Source organism: Pipra filicauda, unplaced genomic scaffold (assembly GCF_003945595.2).
Source record: "Pipra filicauda isolate LSUMZ 115617 unplaced genomic scaffold, ASM394559v2 scaffold311_size1313980_pilon, whole genome shotgun sequence".
Classification (NCBI taxonomy): Eukaryota; Metazoa; Chordata; class Aves; order Passeriformes; family Pipridae; genus Pipra; species Pipra filicauda.
The window spans coordinates 542,764-556,293 of NW_024104434.1; the positions used below are offsets into that span (position 1 = coordinate 542,764).

At 48.3% G+C, this 13,530-nt stretch overlaps 1 protein-coding gene across 7 annotated transcripts in view; it reads left to right on the top strand.

The window, feature by feature from the left end:
• Window positions 1–11,308, top strand: part of PFKFB3 (6-phosphofructo-2-kinase/fructose-2,6-biphosphatase 3) — a 42,135-nt gene extending 30,827 nt beyond the window's left edge. The window contains exons 8-18 of one of the 7 annotated variants that reach the window (XM_027739937.2): window positions 1,172–1,296; window positions 2,039–2,246; window positions 2,809–2,955; window positions 3,426–3,530; window positions 4,543–4,672; window positions 4,866–4,928; window positions 5,099–5,163; window positions 6,680–6,850; window positions 7,940–7,962; window positions 9,663–9,713; window positions 10,854–11,308. In XM_027739937.2, the coding sequence (XP_027595738.1) occupies window positions 1,172–1,296; window positions 2,039–2,246; window positions 2,809–2,955; window positions 3,426–3,530; window positions 4,543–4,672; window positions 4,866–4,928; window positions 5,099–5,163; window positions 6,680–6,850; window positions 7,940–7,962; window positions 9,663–9,713; window positions 10,854–10,860 (1,095 nt within the window). In that variant the 3' untranslated portion in view covers window positions 10,861–11,308. The remainder of the gene's footprint in view (window positions 1–1,171; window positions 1,297–2,038; window positions 2,247–2,808; window positions 2,956–3,425; window positions 3,531–4,542; window positions 4,673–4,865; window positions 4,929–5,098; window positions 5,164–6,679; window positions 6,851–7,939; window positions 7,963–9,662; window positions 9,714–10,853) is intronic. The other 6 variants (XM_027739938.2, XM_039383493.1, XM_039383495.1 and 3 more) reach the window with 6 other exon arrangements.
• The last annotated feature ends 2,222 nt before the right edge of the window (window positions 11,309–13,530 follow it).

Below are 13,530 nucleotides of genomic sequence, written 5' to 3' on the forward strand. Positions count from 1 at the left end.
ACCCTCAGCAAGTTTGCCGATGACACCAGGCTGTGTGGTGTGGAGGAAGGGATGCCATCCAGAGGGACCTGGACAGGCTGGAGAAATGGGGCCTGTGCCAATCCCATGAAGTTCAAGAAGGCCAAGTGCAAGGTGCTGCACCTGGGTCAGATCAATCCCAAGCACAAGTACAGGGTGGGTGGAGAATGGATCGAGAGCAGCCCTAAGGAGAAAGGGTGCTGGGCTGGGACTGGAGCGTGGCTTTTGCTCCTGTTGGGAGCTGTTGTCCCAGGGCCAGTGACCAGCTCTTTGAGAGGTTGCACACAGCCTTTTCCATGACGCTAATAAAACCCTCAGTTTGCTGCATCTTTTTTTTTTTGGAGGATTTTAATCCCTTTATTTGGAAACTAATGCTTGAAGGGGGAGAAAATGAATGTGGGATTTTGCTCCATGGGGGTGCTGCAGATGAATGGTGCTCGTAGTGCTGGGATCAGTGTGGAAAATACGCCATGGGCCCTGGATGCTGCCACATGTGTCACTCTGTTGTGTTATCCTGTTAGTTTCAGGATTGCCTTTGAAGTTACTAATATGTAATGCTGCTGTTCAAACCCAAATCTCCAGGGAAAATAGCCTGTTAGATTAGTTCAGGGGGAAAAATAGCCTGTTACATTAGTTCAAGCAGAACTCAGTCGATGGGAGTTCTGGATATTCATGTTGCCCATTTGTAGTATCTGTCAACCCAGTAACTTGCAGCAAACAGTGCACAGAAAGGGTTTGGATGTTGTTATGCAAATATCCTTTTGCTGACCCAGGATACGCATCTTGTCTAAGTTCGTGCACTTTCCATTCTCAGCTTGAATTTAAACCTGATGCTTTTTTTTTTAACCACAAGGAAGCTCAGTTTTCCCCACTGTGTTGGGTGGTGAGGTGCTCCACAATTCCTGGGAGAATGGGAGTGGACTGATGCACATCTATACTAACCATGCAATGGTTTATACCAGATTATCTCACTTTATGCTTTTTTTTTGGGTCTAACTCGCTTCTTTTGTGCCCCATGATAAGTGATGACTGTAAAGTGTCTCAGCTGTTTGCTGAATGTTGGCAGGACTTTGGAATTCGAGATTAGCATTGTTTGGCTGGGAGACCTTCCTGACCTCTCCTTGTGGCATGTTTTTTTTTTTTTTTTTTACAGGAAGTCAAATTGTCCAGCCCAGATTACCGGGACTGTAACTCCACTGATGCCATGGAGGACTTCATGAAGAGGATCAACTGTTACCAAGCCAGTTACCAGCCACTAGACCCTGATGACTACGACAGGTAAGAGACTTTGCTGACTTTTGAGCTGGCTTAAACACCTTCCTGCTCCCAGGAGAGAAGCAGTGAAGGATGAAGCTGTATTTCACTTTGTGTTCAAATACCTGACTGTGCTAGAGTAACGTATGGCCAAGCCTCACCTTGAAACCAGACTTTTTCCTTGAAAATGCTGGTTTTCCCCAGCCCTGTGCCAGGGAGTCGGGCACTGAAACTTTCCCAGGCTCTTCTGGGCTCAGATATGCTGTTTTCAACCCTGTTCTGCAGGTCTAAATACAAAGGGTTTGGAAAAGCGCTTGAGTTTGAGTGGTTGAGGTGCTTTTGTCATTGTCCCACTTAAAGGAAGGGATTGGTTTGCTCAGACCACAGGACTGAGCAAGCCCTGTGGCTTCTGCCTAGTTGTGTGCCCTGGGAAGACCTTTGCTGTCCTGTATGACTCTGCAGGCACCTCCCAGCCTTTCCACTGCTCACAAACACGTCTGTGTGCTCTACCCGGATTATTCCACTCCTGCTGATCCCTGTCATGGGGAGGAGCATGTTCCCTGTTAGTCCTGTTTAATCCTCTTTACTGCTGCAAGGAGGAATGGCGATTACACTGGTGTTATTCAGCTCTCTGTGAATCCCCATTACCTGTTGGCTTCCTGTTGAAAATAGCCTGCAGGAAATCCTTTTAGCTGGGTGATTATTATGCTGAGGGAGATAAGTCACAAGGCTGTTTCATGAGAATGATGTTTCTTTCTTTCCCTAGGGAACTTTCTCTCATCAAAGTCATTGACGTTGGCCGACGGTTCCTGGTCAACAGGGTTCAGGATCACATCCAGAGCAGGATTGTTTACTACCTGATGAACATCCACGTCCAGCCCCGTACCATTTATCTCTGTCGACACGGAGAGAGCGAGTTCAACCTCATGGGCAAGATTGGAGGGGACTCTGGCCTCTCCAACAGGGGCAAGAAGGTGAGGGAGAAGGGGAATACTCCCCTGTGGCTTCAAGGAGGGGTTTGGCTGTAGTAGATGCCATGTGTTGGATGAAGTGTATATTTGATGACAGCTGGGTTGCTCAGGATCCATCCATAGGGCTGGTTAAGTTTGGGCATGACCTCAAAACAAGACTTCCCAGCCATCATTGTTACTTGTAGTCTTGCATGTACTTAGGCCTTAACAGAGATTGGGCTGCAGAAAGCAAATAAGCAGAGCTATGATTAAGGATGGCCAGGGATTTTCCGTAACACTGTGGGAAAGCCCAGGTCATGGTGCTGTTTCCTGGGTGCTGATGTTCCTTGAAGACAATAGGTTGCCTCTTTCTCCTCTGCTTTCTCTCTGTTCTCACACCCCTTCTTGGGGATCGTTGCATGTGTGGCTGCTCATCACCTCGGAGCAGAAGACTAATCTGTCTGCTTATGGAGGGCAAAAGCAGACCTGAAGAAGTCAACACTTACTGGGAAGCAGGGAAGAAGGCCCATTGGGAAGCTATGGACCAGGAATCAACCTTTTTTTTTTTTTTTTTTATGCCCCACAGTTTGCGCTGGCGCTGAACAAATTTGTAGAAGAGCAGAACCTGAAGGACCTCAAAGTCTGGACCAGCCAACTAAAAAGGACAATCCAAACAGCAGAAGCTCTCCAGTTGCCCTACGAGCAGTGGAAGGCACTCAATGAAATTGATGCTGTGAGTATCTTTGATTGCAGTAGGAAGAGCTGGATCAGGCTGGTTGTTGCTTGACAAGAGAGAGCAATAGCACCAGACTCTTTGCTTCTGCTAAATCTCAGCTGTGATGGGGAGATTTTCCTTCTGTGGGAAAGGGTGATACCTCTGCAGGACTCACCTTTTGGCTTAGTTGTACCTTCTGCAGATTCTTCAAATGTTGTCTTGAGTTATAGGATGGTTTGGGTTGGAAGGGACCTGAAAGACCATCTGTTCCAACCTTGTGCCATGGGCAGGGACATCTTCCACTAGACCAGGTTTCTCCAAGCCCCATCCAGTGTGGTGGATTAAAATGATTTTTGCTTGGAACTGCTCTCTAGCTGAACCCTCACGGGGTTTTGGACAGTTGCTTTGGAGAAGGTTTTGCGTGTTGACTGTGCTGATGCTTTTTGACCTGAGTATGTCCAGTAACCATGGATGTCCTGTTCTGGCAGGGTGTGTGTGAAGAAATGACGTATGAAGAAATCAGGGAGCAACATCCAGAGGAGTTTGCTTTACGTGATCAGGATAAATATTACTACCGTTATCCTTCTGGGGAGGTAAGTCCCCAGGGAGACCTTCAGAGACATGACTTCTGCTTTTAATGTGGCCTTTTTGTCTTCATTCTGTCCTCTAAACTTGAGTAGTGAGTGCTCCAAGAAACTAGAATAGAGAAAAGTCAGGGCTTATATTCCCCTCTATGCTGAGCTCTTGTGAAATCGTGGTATGTGAAGATATCACTGAGAAATGCATCACTTAGCAAACAGTCCCACTGACTTTACAGCAGATTAGAAGGAAAGGGACTCTGGAGGTTTCTAGTCCAAGTTCCATCATTATATCCAGTCAAAGTGTTGTGCTGCCCCAATTTCCTTTTCTGTCATTTCCAAAAAAAGTAATTTTCACCCTGTTCTCAGTATCATTCCCTAAGGGTTGATGGTAACAGCTCTGTTATTAGCAATCTGCTTTCAGCGTGTGACACAATGAGGTGGGAATTTACATCAGTTCTGGATGATACTTTAGGCTGTGAATTGAGCTATTTATGCCCAAATTAAAAGTCATTTGGGAAAATAGACATAGACATTTGGGAAAAATCTTAGATACACTGTCATGAGGATGTTTCCAAACAGAGGAATGTGTGGAGATGTCAGACACCGCCTCTGGGTGTCTGGAGCTCGTTCTGGCTGCCTCTCGTGGTTCTTTATGAAGTCCTTCAAAACCCTGGCATTTCTCAGGTTGCTCCAGACTTTTCATAACTTATAAATCCTGTACAAAAATCAAATTTCAAGATGAGAGAGGGATACTATCCTGAGAGCCTCTATTGCTTACCTTAATAAAGTCTCCAGTACTGAGATGTGATTCACTGAGACGGGAACAGCTTCTTCTCTGATGGAAGAAGTATCTGTGTTCTAGAGTAGCCTGAAGATAAGGATTTACTTGTTTTTAGCAGTAATTATGTTAGTTTAGTCAGAGGCATGAAATCAGTGAATGTAACAAGACAAGGAGCATTGCTGCTCCTGAGGTGCTCGTTTCTTTGAGTCTATGCCTCATCTTCCTTCCTGTCTTTTGTCCCAGTCCTACCAGGATCTGGTGCAGCGCCTGGAGCCAGTCATCATGGAGCTGGAGAGGCAAGAGAACGTCCTTGTGATCTGTCACCAGGCTGTCATGCGCTGTCTCCTGGCATACTTCCTGGACAAGAGTGCAGGTGAGCGCCCTGTCTGTGGGAAGAGGATGGACCCTGCTGGAGGAGGGATGATGGATGCAGCTCTGCGGAGATGTGTTCAGGTCAATGTGGGCCTGGAGCATACATCTTGTTAGGTGTGGGGTGACCTTGGCTGTTGATAAAGATGCTTTTGGAGAGGAGGTGGGATAACCCTCCTGCTTTGCTGTCTCTGCAGATGAAATGCCCTACCTGAAATGTCCCCTTCACACGGTGTTGAAGCTGACCCCGGTGGCCTACGGTAAGTGGGACCTTCCTACTAAACATGTGGAGGGGTTTGACTTGTACCTCCTCCTGAATCCAGGCTGCCTCTGGGAGAAGAACAGGGATTTGTGGTGGAGCACTGGGCAACACCCAGTGCCTTTTGGGTTTGCTGATGGCCTCTCTGTCTCCTTGTGCTCCCCTCTGCAGGCTGCCGGGTGGAATCCATCTCGCTGAACATCGAAGCCGTCAACACCCACAGAGATCGGCCGGAGGTGAGTGTTGCTTTTCCTTGGAGCCATCCCTTGGTGGTCCCCTCCTGTCCCCTATGGTCAGCTGGCAGTGGGAACACCTGGAGTGGGCATGGGGAGATGGCTTAGCTGGGTGCTTGGAAGTGCTGCTGGTGGAGCATCAGATGGGTTCTTGCTCGGCAAAGTTGTGGCTGGTTCAGGGTTTTCCAAGGGAAAAGGAGCGTTGCATGTGCCTGCTTCCCAGTGTGTTTGCCCAGACTAGAGCTGGCCCAGGGAAAGCTCCTCCCTGGTCTTTCCCTTTTACCGGTACAGTCATCCATTCACTGAAGCAGGGATGGAGCCATGGGTGGAGAAGGTGACTTCTTCCAGGTCTCCCAGTTTTCTGGCAGAGCCTGGGCTCAATGCCCAAAATCTGACTTTGCAGATTTTGATTGTTTGTTTTTGTTTTTTTTTCCTAGTATGCCCATGGTACTGTGGGGCTACCAGAATGCCTTTCTGCTGGGTAGGGTGTGGTGGTGCTGGGCTGGGGATGCTGTGGGGAGGAGACCCCTCTTCTGAAAAAATTCCTGTAAGGGCTGGTCTATCTGCCATGTGCTCCGCTGGGAGCTCAGAGGCCAGAGAGTGGCGAGCTTGGTGTTGGGTCTGGATGCCCCGGGGATGTTGTACCCCTGTCCCAGATGCTGGGACCTTTCCAACTTGTGCTTAGTGGTGATGGAGCCCAACTGGATGCTGGACAGTCGGAGCCATCCTCTTTTGGCCCACGTCTCCTTTCCTTCACTTCCCGACCTTGGCAGGTGGCAGCATCTGGGCCACCTCTCCCTCCCCATGGCTGTAAGGGGGAAGCCAGTCCTTCCCCCTGCCGTGGGGGCCATCAGTGCCCTCCTCCACCACCCTTGCTGGAGGTGGCAGGAGGGTCAAGGGTAGGATGGAGCAAGGCACACACGAAGTGCTTGGGTCCCCTGCTCGGCTGCGTCGGCGCTGCCCCTCCATCCCTCCTCGCTTGAGTAGGAGCTTGGCAGTGCCAACCCTTGCTGGCTGCTCTGCTCCCACTTCCCAAGTCTTCCTTATCAGCTTGGGCTGGCTTGTCTTCCCTCTTCTTGCTTTCACACCTCTCCCTGGGCAGAGGGACCGGCTTTGAGGAGGAGAGACCGATGAGTGCCTCTCTCTGTTGTGCAAAGTCATGCCTTGACTGCTGCTCGGTGTTTTTAGCTATCTGTAGTTACTCTTTTGTGAGCAGAGACTTAGGTGAGGGGAAGGTCTTTTGTGTCTGAGTGCAGGGCACTTTATTTTTGGCCCCTCCCATTCTGTGCTCTTGAACACTTTTGTATCGGTTTTGGTTTTTTTTGTGTGTCCAGAGCCTTTTGTTTACTCATTGACAGTGATTGTGGGGAAAAACAGAGGCCACTTTAAGAAAAAAACCCAAAACAACCTGCTCCTTTTTTTTTTTCCTTTATAACTGTCGCCTTCTTCCCTTTTTTTTTAATTTTACTTTATTTTTTTTTATATTTACTTTTATTTTCTTTGTCTCACTTTAATTTAGGAAGCAAAGAAGGGACCTAACCCGCTCATGAGACGTAATAGCGTTACCCCTCTAGCAAGCCCAGAGCCCACCAAAAAACCTCGCATCAACAGCTTTGAGGAGCATGTGGCTGTTTCTTCTGCCCTGCCAGGCTGTGTTCCTCAGGAAGTGCCCACGCAGATGCCGGGACAAGTTAGTTGAAATCTCTCTTTTTTTTTTTTTTTTCCTTTTGTTGTTGTTCTTGTTGTTTTATTGTTTGTTGTCCTCCTGTCACTCCTGAAGCTGAGGAACTGCTTGCACTTGTCGCAACCTGTGCTGCTGTCTCTGAGATGCATCTTCCTCCCACGGCTGCTGTCCTTCCCTGCCTTGGGTTGGTCTCAGGAGTGCCCGGCGAAGGGTCCCTGTTGATCCTCTCTTGGGTTTTGAGAGCGTCATGAACTCCCCCCAGTGGGCTGTGTTAATTTAGTGCCTTCACTGTCCAGCATCGTGGTGTCAGACTCTCAGGGAGCTACATTTCTAGAGGGAGCAGGACCAAAGGGCTTGTGCCTTCTCTCTGTGTGTGCTCGGCTCCAGTGTAGACCTGGGCATTGCAATAAAGCAAATGTTCTTGTGCTTCCCTCGAGACGGAGCTACCAAGACTCATCTTTGGCTGGAGAGATCTCTTTCCTGGAACAATAGGCAAAATGGACCAAAATTGAGTAGAAGCTTCTTGGTGTGGTGAACCTGAGTTGAAACCCTGTGGGTGGTTGCTGTGGTGCTCACGTACCCTCTCTCACCCACCCGTGAAGAGATGTAGGAAGAGAGACCTTGCTGAATGCACGCTTCTCCAGGAACAAACCCCCTTCCCTGAGCTCATAAAGGAACTGGGATGGTACTGGAGAAGCAGCACGGGAGCTGCTTTGCCATGCTGCCCTTCCTGCCAGCTGCCTGTTGGATCTCACTGTCTTGCCCAACCCCTCTTTCTGTTATCTGTGTTGTCTGGTATCCTCTTGCCCCTCCTCAGCCAGATCACGGGCAGGTTAGGAATGGTTCTGTGCTCCCAAATTGCTCTGCTTGGTTGCTGCTTTGCATGAGCCTCCCACCCCAGCAAGCACCAAGTGGGACAGCCCAGCCTGTCTTTTTCAGCTTTTGGGGTCTGCTTGGGCTGGTTGAGTCTTACACAAACTCTTTGCTGGCTCCGGGTTTGGAAGCTCTGGCTGTCGGGTGCCGTCCATTGTCCTCTGCCCAGTCTGGCACAGCGTTACTGACACCTCTCTCTCCGTTCTCTCTGTCTCTCTGCAGCCTTTACTAGGGAAGGCATGCCTGTAAGTACCTTCTTGCGTCTTATTCCCCCTTCCAACCCTTTTCCATGTCTCTTGCCATCCCACTGGTTGTTTTGTTGGGAAATCTGACTGGGGTGTGGACTTTTCGGAGTTAATATTTCTCTGTTTTGAGGGGAATTTGTCTTAGGAAAGGTAGAGGAGACCATGGATGTTGTTTTGTCCAACCCCTGAATATCCTAGCTTGGTTAAATGTCCCAAGTTTGTTGTGAAATGAAGCAAGTTATCACTTGCATTCTGTTGATGATGCCTACATTCCCTGGACAGTCATGGGATGGGAGGTACTGTTGGGTTTTCCTGAAGTTGTCTTCTCTGTGATGGCACATTGTGCTGTAGGTGATAGACCTGGATGATCTGTTCTTCCTAAGGGCTCTGAGTTGTGTCTATGAGTGATGGCACCAGAGAAGGTTCTGACCTTCTCAGAAGTGTGTCTTCTGGAGCTGGATTGATCCTGGAACCAGGCATCTGCAGTTCTGCAAACCTGGATTTTGGGAACAGGCATCTGCAGTTCTGCAAACCTGGATTTTGGGAACAGTCAGCTTAGATGTCATGGGCAGAGTAGATGCAAATTTCCTTCTCTATTAAGAAATGAAAAAACCTTGAGCATTTAATGCACTAATTATGAGTAATCAAGACTGATGGTTTGGCTTAGTGCTGTTAGATGCTTATGTAACAGGGTCAGGACAACTTCTGGGTGAATTTGAAGCCTTTGGACTCAATTTATGCTACATCATTGACTTGAGAGCACAACAGTTGTAGAGATGTGCTCAAATATCTTCTCAAAGACTGAGAAGACTTTGGGGCTGAGTTGGGCCTGGGGTAGTGCCCGGGGTCTGCTAGAGTAAAAGTTTTTGAAAAAAGGGAAGTTAGGAAATTAAGTTGCTCAGCATGGCTTGTATGCCTGTGCTCCTTTCCTTGCTGCTCATGGGCACAAAAGTCCCTGATGAAATGTCTAGTCTTCTTGGGTTGCTTTGAATGTTTGTTGTTTTTTTTTTTTTTTTTTTTTGGTCCATCCCTCCATCCACCTTTTCCCCATCCGTATTTCAATAAAAAAGCACTGCATGCCTCAGTGCTGACTGGGACACTGAAAACACTCCCTGGTGTTGAATTTGAGGGGTGGCTGTGTCAGATTTAGCTGGACCAAGAGCTCTACTGGAGCAGGCAGTGATGGTTACCCATCCCAGGTGTAGGCTGGCAGTGGCAAGTTTAAAATCTCCAGCTGCTGGGAACCTGCCTCCACCTGCTCGTGTGGGACTTGCGGAAAGGCTGCTTTTGTGGGACCCATGAAGACACCCTAAACTAAAGGCTTGGTGACATTCATGCTGTTGTTAACTCTCAGAGGCTGTTGTCTTACATTTGGTCATTTGCTTTGTCCCATCACCACTTGTTTGGGGTCAGGGGAGGTGGAAGGTACCTCATTTCCAATTTGCACCATGAGACTGGGTTGGCAGTGAGCGTTTTGTTGCATTAACCTTTGCTATTGGGGTCTTGATTCCCATCCAGGAGGATCAGGGGACACCTGGAAAGGCAGGCAACATGGCTGTGGGATTGAGCTGGTTTGGGATTGTGGGACTACCTGCTGTGATGATTTCTTTTCCTTTTGCTTGGTTTGTGATCCAAAGTGCACTTTTTAACAACCACCTGATCCCCTCCCTTCTTCTCCCCTTCACTTTTCATGCTTAAAGAAGACCCGTTTGTCACTTTCTCAAAGTTTTCTCTTTACTAATATTTCCAAGGTAAATGGCTCTGGTGCATGTGGCTTTTCCTGATCCTCCTTCTGTCTCCTTAGATAACAGAGAGAGCAGCTCTGCCTTGTAGCATGGCTGGGATTCCTGGTGCTTGTAAGAGGCAGCTTAGGTAGAAAAATCAAATAAAATAAAAAATACTACTCCAAAAAATAGAAACCTTCCTAGCTGTTTCCTAGTCCTTCTTTCCCCTACCCTGTTTTGTGTAGTTTTGTGAGTTGGGCAGTGTCCTTGTGGTCATCTCCCCTGGGTTTCTCTTTGAGCGGATGCTTTCCTTGGGCCTGGTCCTGCTTGTGTTCAGATGATTGTCTCTGGTTTTGTGGTTCCCACCACACACTGGTGGATACCTGTTGTCACCCTGTATCAGGGCTGTGTCTGGAGTGTCTCTAGGGCCCATGAAACCTCATGGGGTTGTCACTGGGGGAGTGTGTGCTCCTGCCATACCAATGGTGGTGGCTGGTCCCCATGCTGGGGACCTCATTGGCATGGCTGGGGGGAGTTGCCTCTTCTTGTCAGTGCTGAGGATGGACAAACAATGACCTTGCCCTTGGCAGGCAGAGGGGACACTGCCCACCCTCAAGGGGAACAAGAGAGATGTTTAATTGGGCACCTTGACTGAACACCGTGGTCCTCTGTCACCTTGCCTTGCAGGGACCACAGAGCAGCTTCAGAAGTGCGAACCAGGTGGGGTGGGAGGATTGCCTTGGGTTTAGTTCAGTTTTTAGGGTTATCTCTGTCAAATTCCCACCCTGTAGTTAAAGCCAGGCGATGCTTGAGGGGACAGGTGTGGGTAGCCAGCCAGCATATCCTCCCCCCACAGAATCACATAATATTGTATTGGAAGGGACCCGCAAGGATCATCAAGTCCAACTCTTCATCCAGTGCCCCGCACAGGGATTGAACTCATGACCTTGATGTTTTCAGTACCGTGTTCCAACCAAATGAGCTGATCTCAGGGTCATTCCCTCTCCCTGGGTGGACAGTGTCCTCTCCTCTGTGGCGGATGCTTCTGTAGTGACCCGTCCGTGCTTTGTTACCCTCCGTCCCTGTGTTGACGTGTACGTAGAAGACGCTGCAGGTCTGACCCAAGCACAACCCTCTCAACCCCTTCTCCTTCCCCTCTCGTTTCAGAACATGAACAACTCACAGAAGCCGTCGTGACTCCGTTGGCACTGTCGCAAGGCCGCCGGCGACGCCAGCTTCCCATCCCACTGCCATTCCCGAAGCTTGCTTATCCACCGGGCTCCTCCGTCTGCGGCGAGGGCGACCCTCAGCTGTTCCTGCTCATGCCCGTTCATCCGCAAACCGCTCTGCTGCCGGGGGGAGGGATGCAGGAGAGCGGAGGAGAGGAGCTGAGCTCCCCCCGGGGGTCAGCACCAGCTCTTCAGGCCGCAGCGTTTGCTCTCCTCTCCAGCGTCCTGTAGGGTCGTAGCGAAGTTGTAAAGTGCTTTCTAGCGCACAGGAGTTTTAATTTTTCCTCTCTAAGCGGTTTTGATCTTCTGTATAGATGATTGGTACCCACTTGTCTGCGGGTGGGGCGTGTATATATGTGGATGGTGCGGGGTTAGTGGAGAAATAGGGGGAAGGGAGGGTGGGCAAAGGGGTTTTGCATTTTTTTTTTCTTAATTATTATTATTATTAATTCTTGGTAAGCCCCTCCCAAGCTGTGCTGCAGTCCTTCACCCACGCTACAGCCTGTCGCACGCGTCAACCTGGCTCACCCAGGTCTGCGAGCACCAGGAAGGCAACTGAGTGAACTCCTTCACTGCTAGGTTTAACTAAAAAACCCCATTCTTTCCTTTTTTCTTTTTTTTTTTTTTTTTTTTTTTTTTTTTTTTTTTTTTTTAAAATCAGTAACACCTTAAAGGGGTTTGCAGGGAATGTAGGTCTGCTGCCAACACTGGTTACAAGCCGCCTGTAGTGTAGGAGGAACCACACTGCTGGTGGCTTGGGTGATGCTTTCATCTCGGGGAGCACCCAGGGATGGTCTGAGTTCAGGCGTGGTTGATATTTAGGGGGAGACTGAGCACTGTTTTGAGGTGCTGTGCTGGTACTCCATCTCCCCTTTCCTCTTTCTTGGAGGAAAGAGGAAGTATTGGGAGGGGTTTGAATCCCTAGGCTGAGCTTAGATGCGTTTTGTAGACACACAGGTCTCATGGAGGTGGCCAGAAGTCTGGCCGGGTTGCAGGAGTCCCTGTCTGGCTGCAAAAAGCCACGAGAAGGGACAGTTTTGTCTATATTCTTTTTTTAATTTTATATATACATGCACATACGTGTGTGTGTGTATACATAGAAACCGCTTGGTTTTTGCACTTTATTTGTGGCAGGAGCATAACTATTGTATTTTTTTCAAGTCGTGCCCCTTAACAGGGGAAGCCTGAATACAGGCAACTGTTTGGTTTTTTGTTTGTTTTTAATTGTATTTTGCATGCTGGAAAGCTGGGACTACAAAATAATAGTAGTTACAGTGTTCAAGGTGTGTGTGTGGGGTGGGGGGGGGAATGGGGTGAGGTCCTGACTTTGACTCCATCAGCCAAAGTCCCAGTGGTTTGATACAAGAGATTCCTTGTTGGCAGCCTGCCCTAGGCTGAGAGACAGCAGTTAAAAATGGCAATTAACCACTACTGCTTTGTGGAAAAGTCTGTGGATTTTGAAGTTATCTTTTTTTTTTTTTTTTCCTAGGGTTTTGGGTTGGGCTTTGGTTTGTTCCCCACCTACGTGCAGCATCTCCTCCATCCCCATCTCATGGGTTTTTTTTGGCTGGAGGCAGGAGGTGAAGTTAAGCTGCCTCTCCTGCAGAGCTGGGCGGAGAGGTCTGGGGAGAAGTTATGACTTTTTTTTTTTTTTTTTTTTTGTGTGTGCATGTTTTTGGGGGGTTTGGTCTGTTTTTCCTTTGGGAAAAGGCGAACCACAGTGCCTAACGCTTCAGCCTCGCGCTTGGAGCGGCACCAACGGCGGGAGGGGGCCGGGACCACGCTCAGCCCGTGTCCTACAGTGCCCTGCCTGTGTGAGCTTGTGCATATGTGTATTATATTCCTGTACAGATGAAACCAAGAACACTTACCCCTACTTCATTCATTTCTTAATAACCTCATTAAAAGCAGCCTCTTTCTCCCTGTGTGCACGGGTGGGATCTGCCCTTTTGGTTTCTCTGCCTTTGAGATAAACGAATGTTTCGGGGAGGTGACTTCACTTGGCTTTTCCAACCTCCTTCCTGGGGAGTTTTATCTCCCACCTCCTGCTGCAAAAAGATAAGCCAGCAAATACAAACATGACGTCTGGCTGCCCTGAGATCAACCCTGTACACATGTAATTCTGCGGATGTTTTGGTGTGTATTTGTGTGTGTATATATATATATAAATATATATATATAAAACCAGAAAAAAATGGCCCTAAACTTTCTTCCTTTGGGAATAATAGATGTCTCAGTAGGTCCATGAAAAAATGAAATTTGAACATGGCATTTTCTCCAGCAATGGGAAAACTGGTCTCTGAGGTCCTCTTGTGCTGGAGGGGTTGGTGGGATGGTGCCATCACACTGCCCCAAAAACTCACTGCCCATTGCTTTTGGTTAACAGACAAGGCAGGGTGGGAAAGAGGACTTGTCAAACCACACCAGTGATTTCTTCCCCCCTCTTTCCCCCTGGTTTTGTTTTCCTTTGTGATACTTGAATTTATTTTTTTAATTTTTTTTGATAGCAAAGCATTCTTTATTTATTTAATGTATACTGCAAAGCTTGGAGAGAAGGGTGTAGTTACTTGGGGTTACTTTTTTTTTTTTGATTTGTGGTATGTTAACTGTTCTGT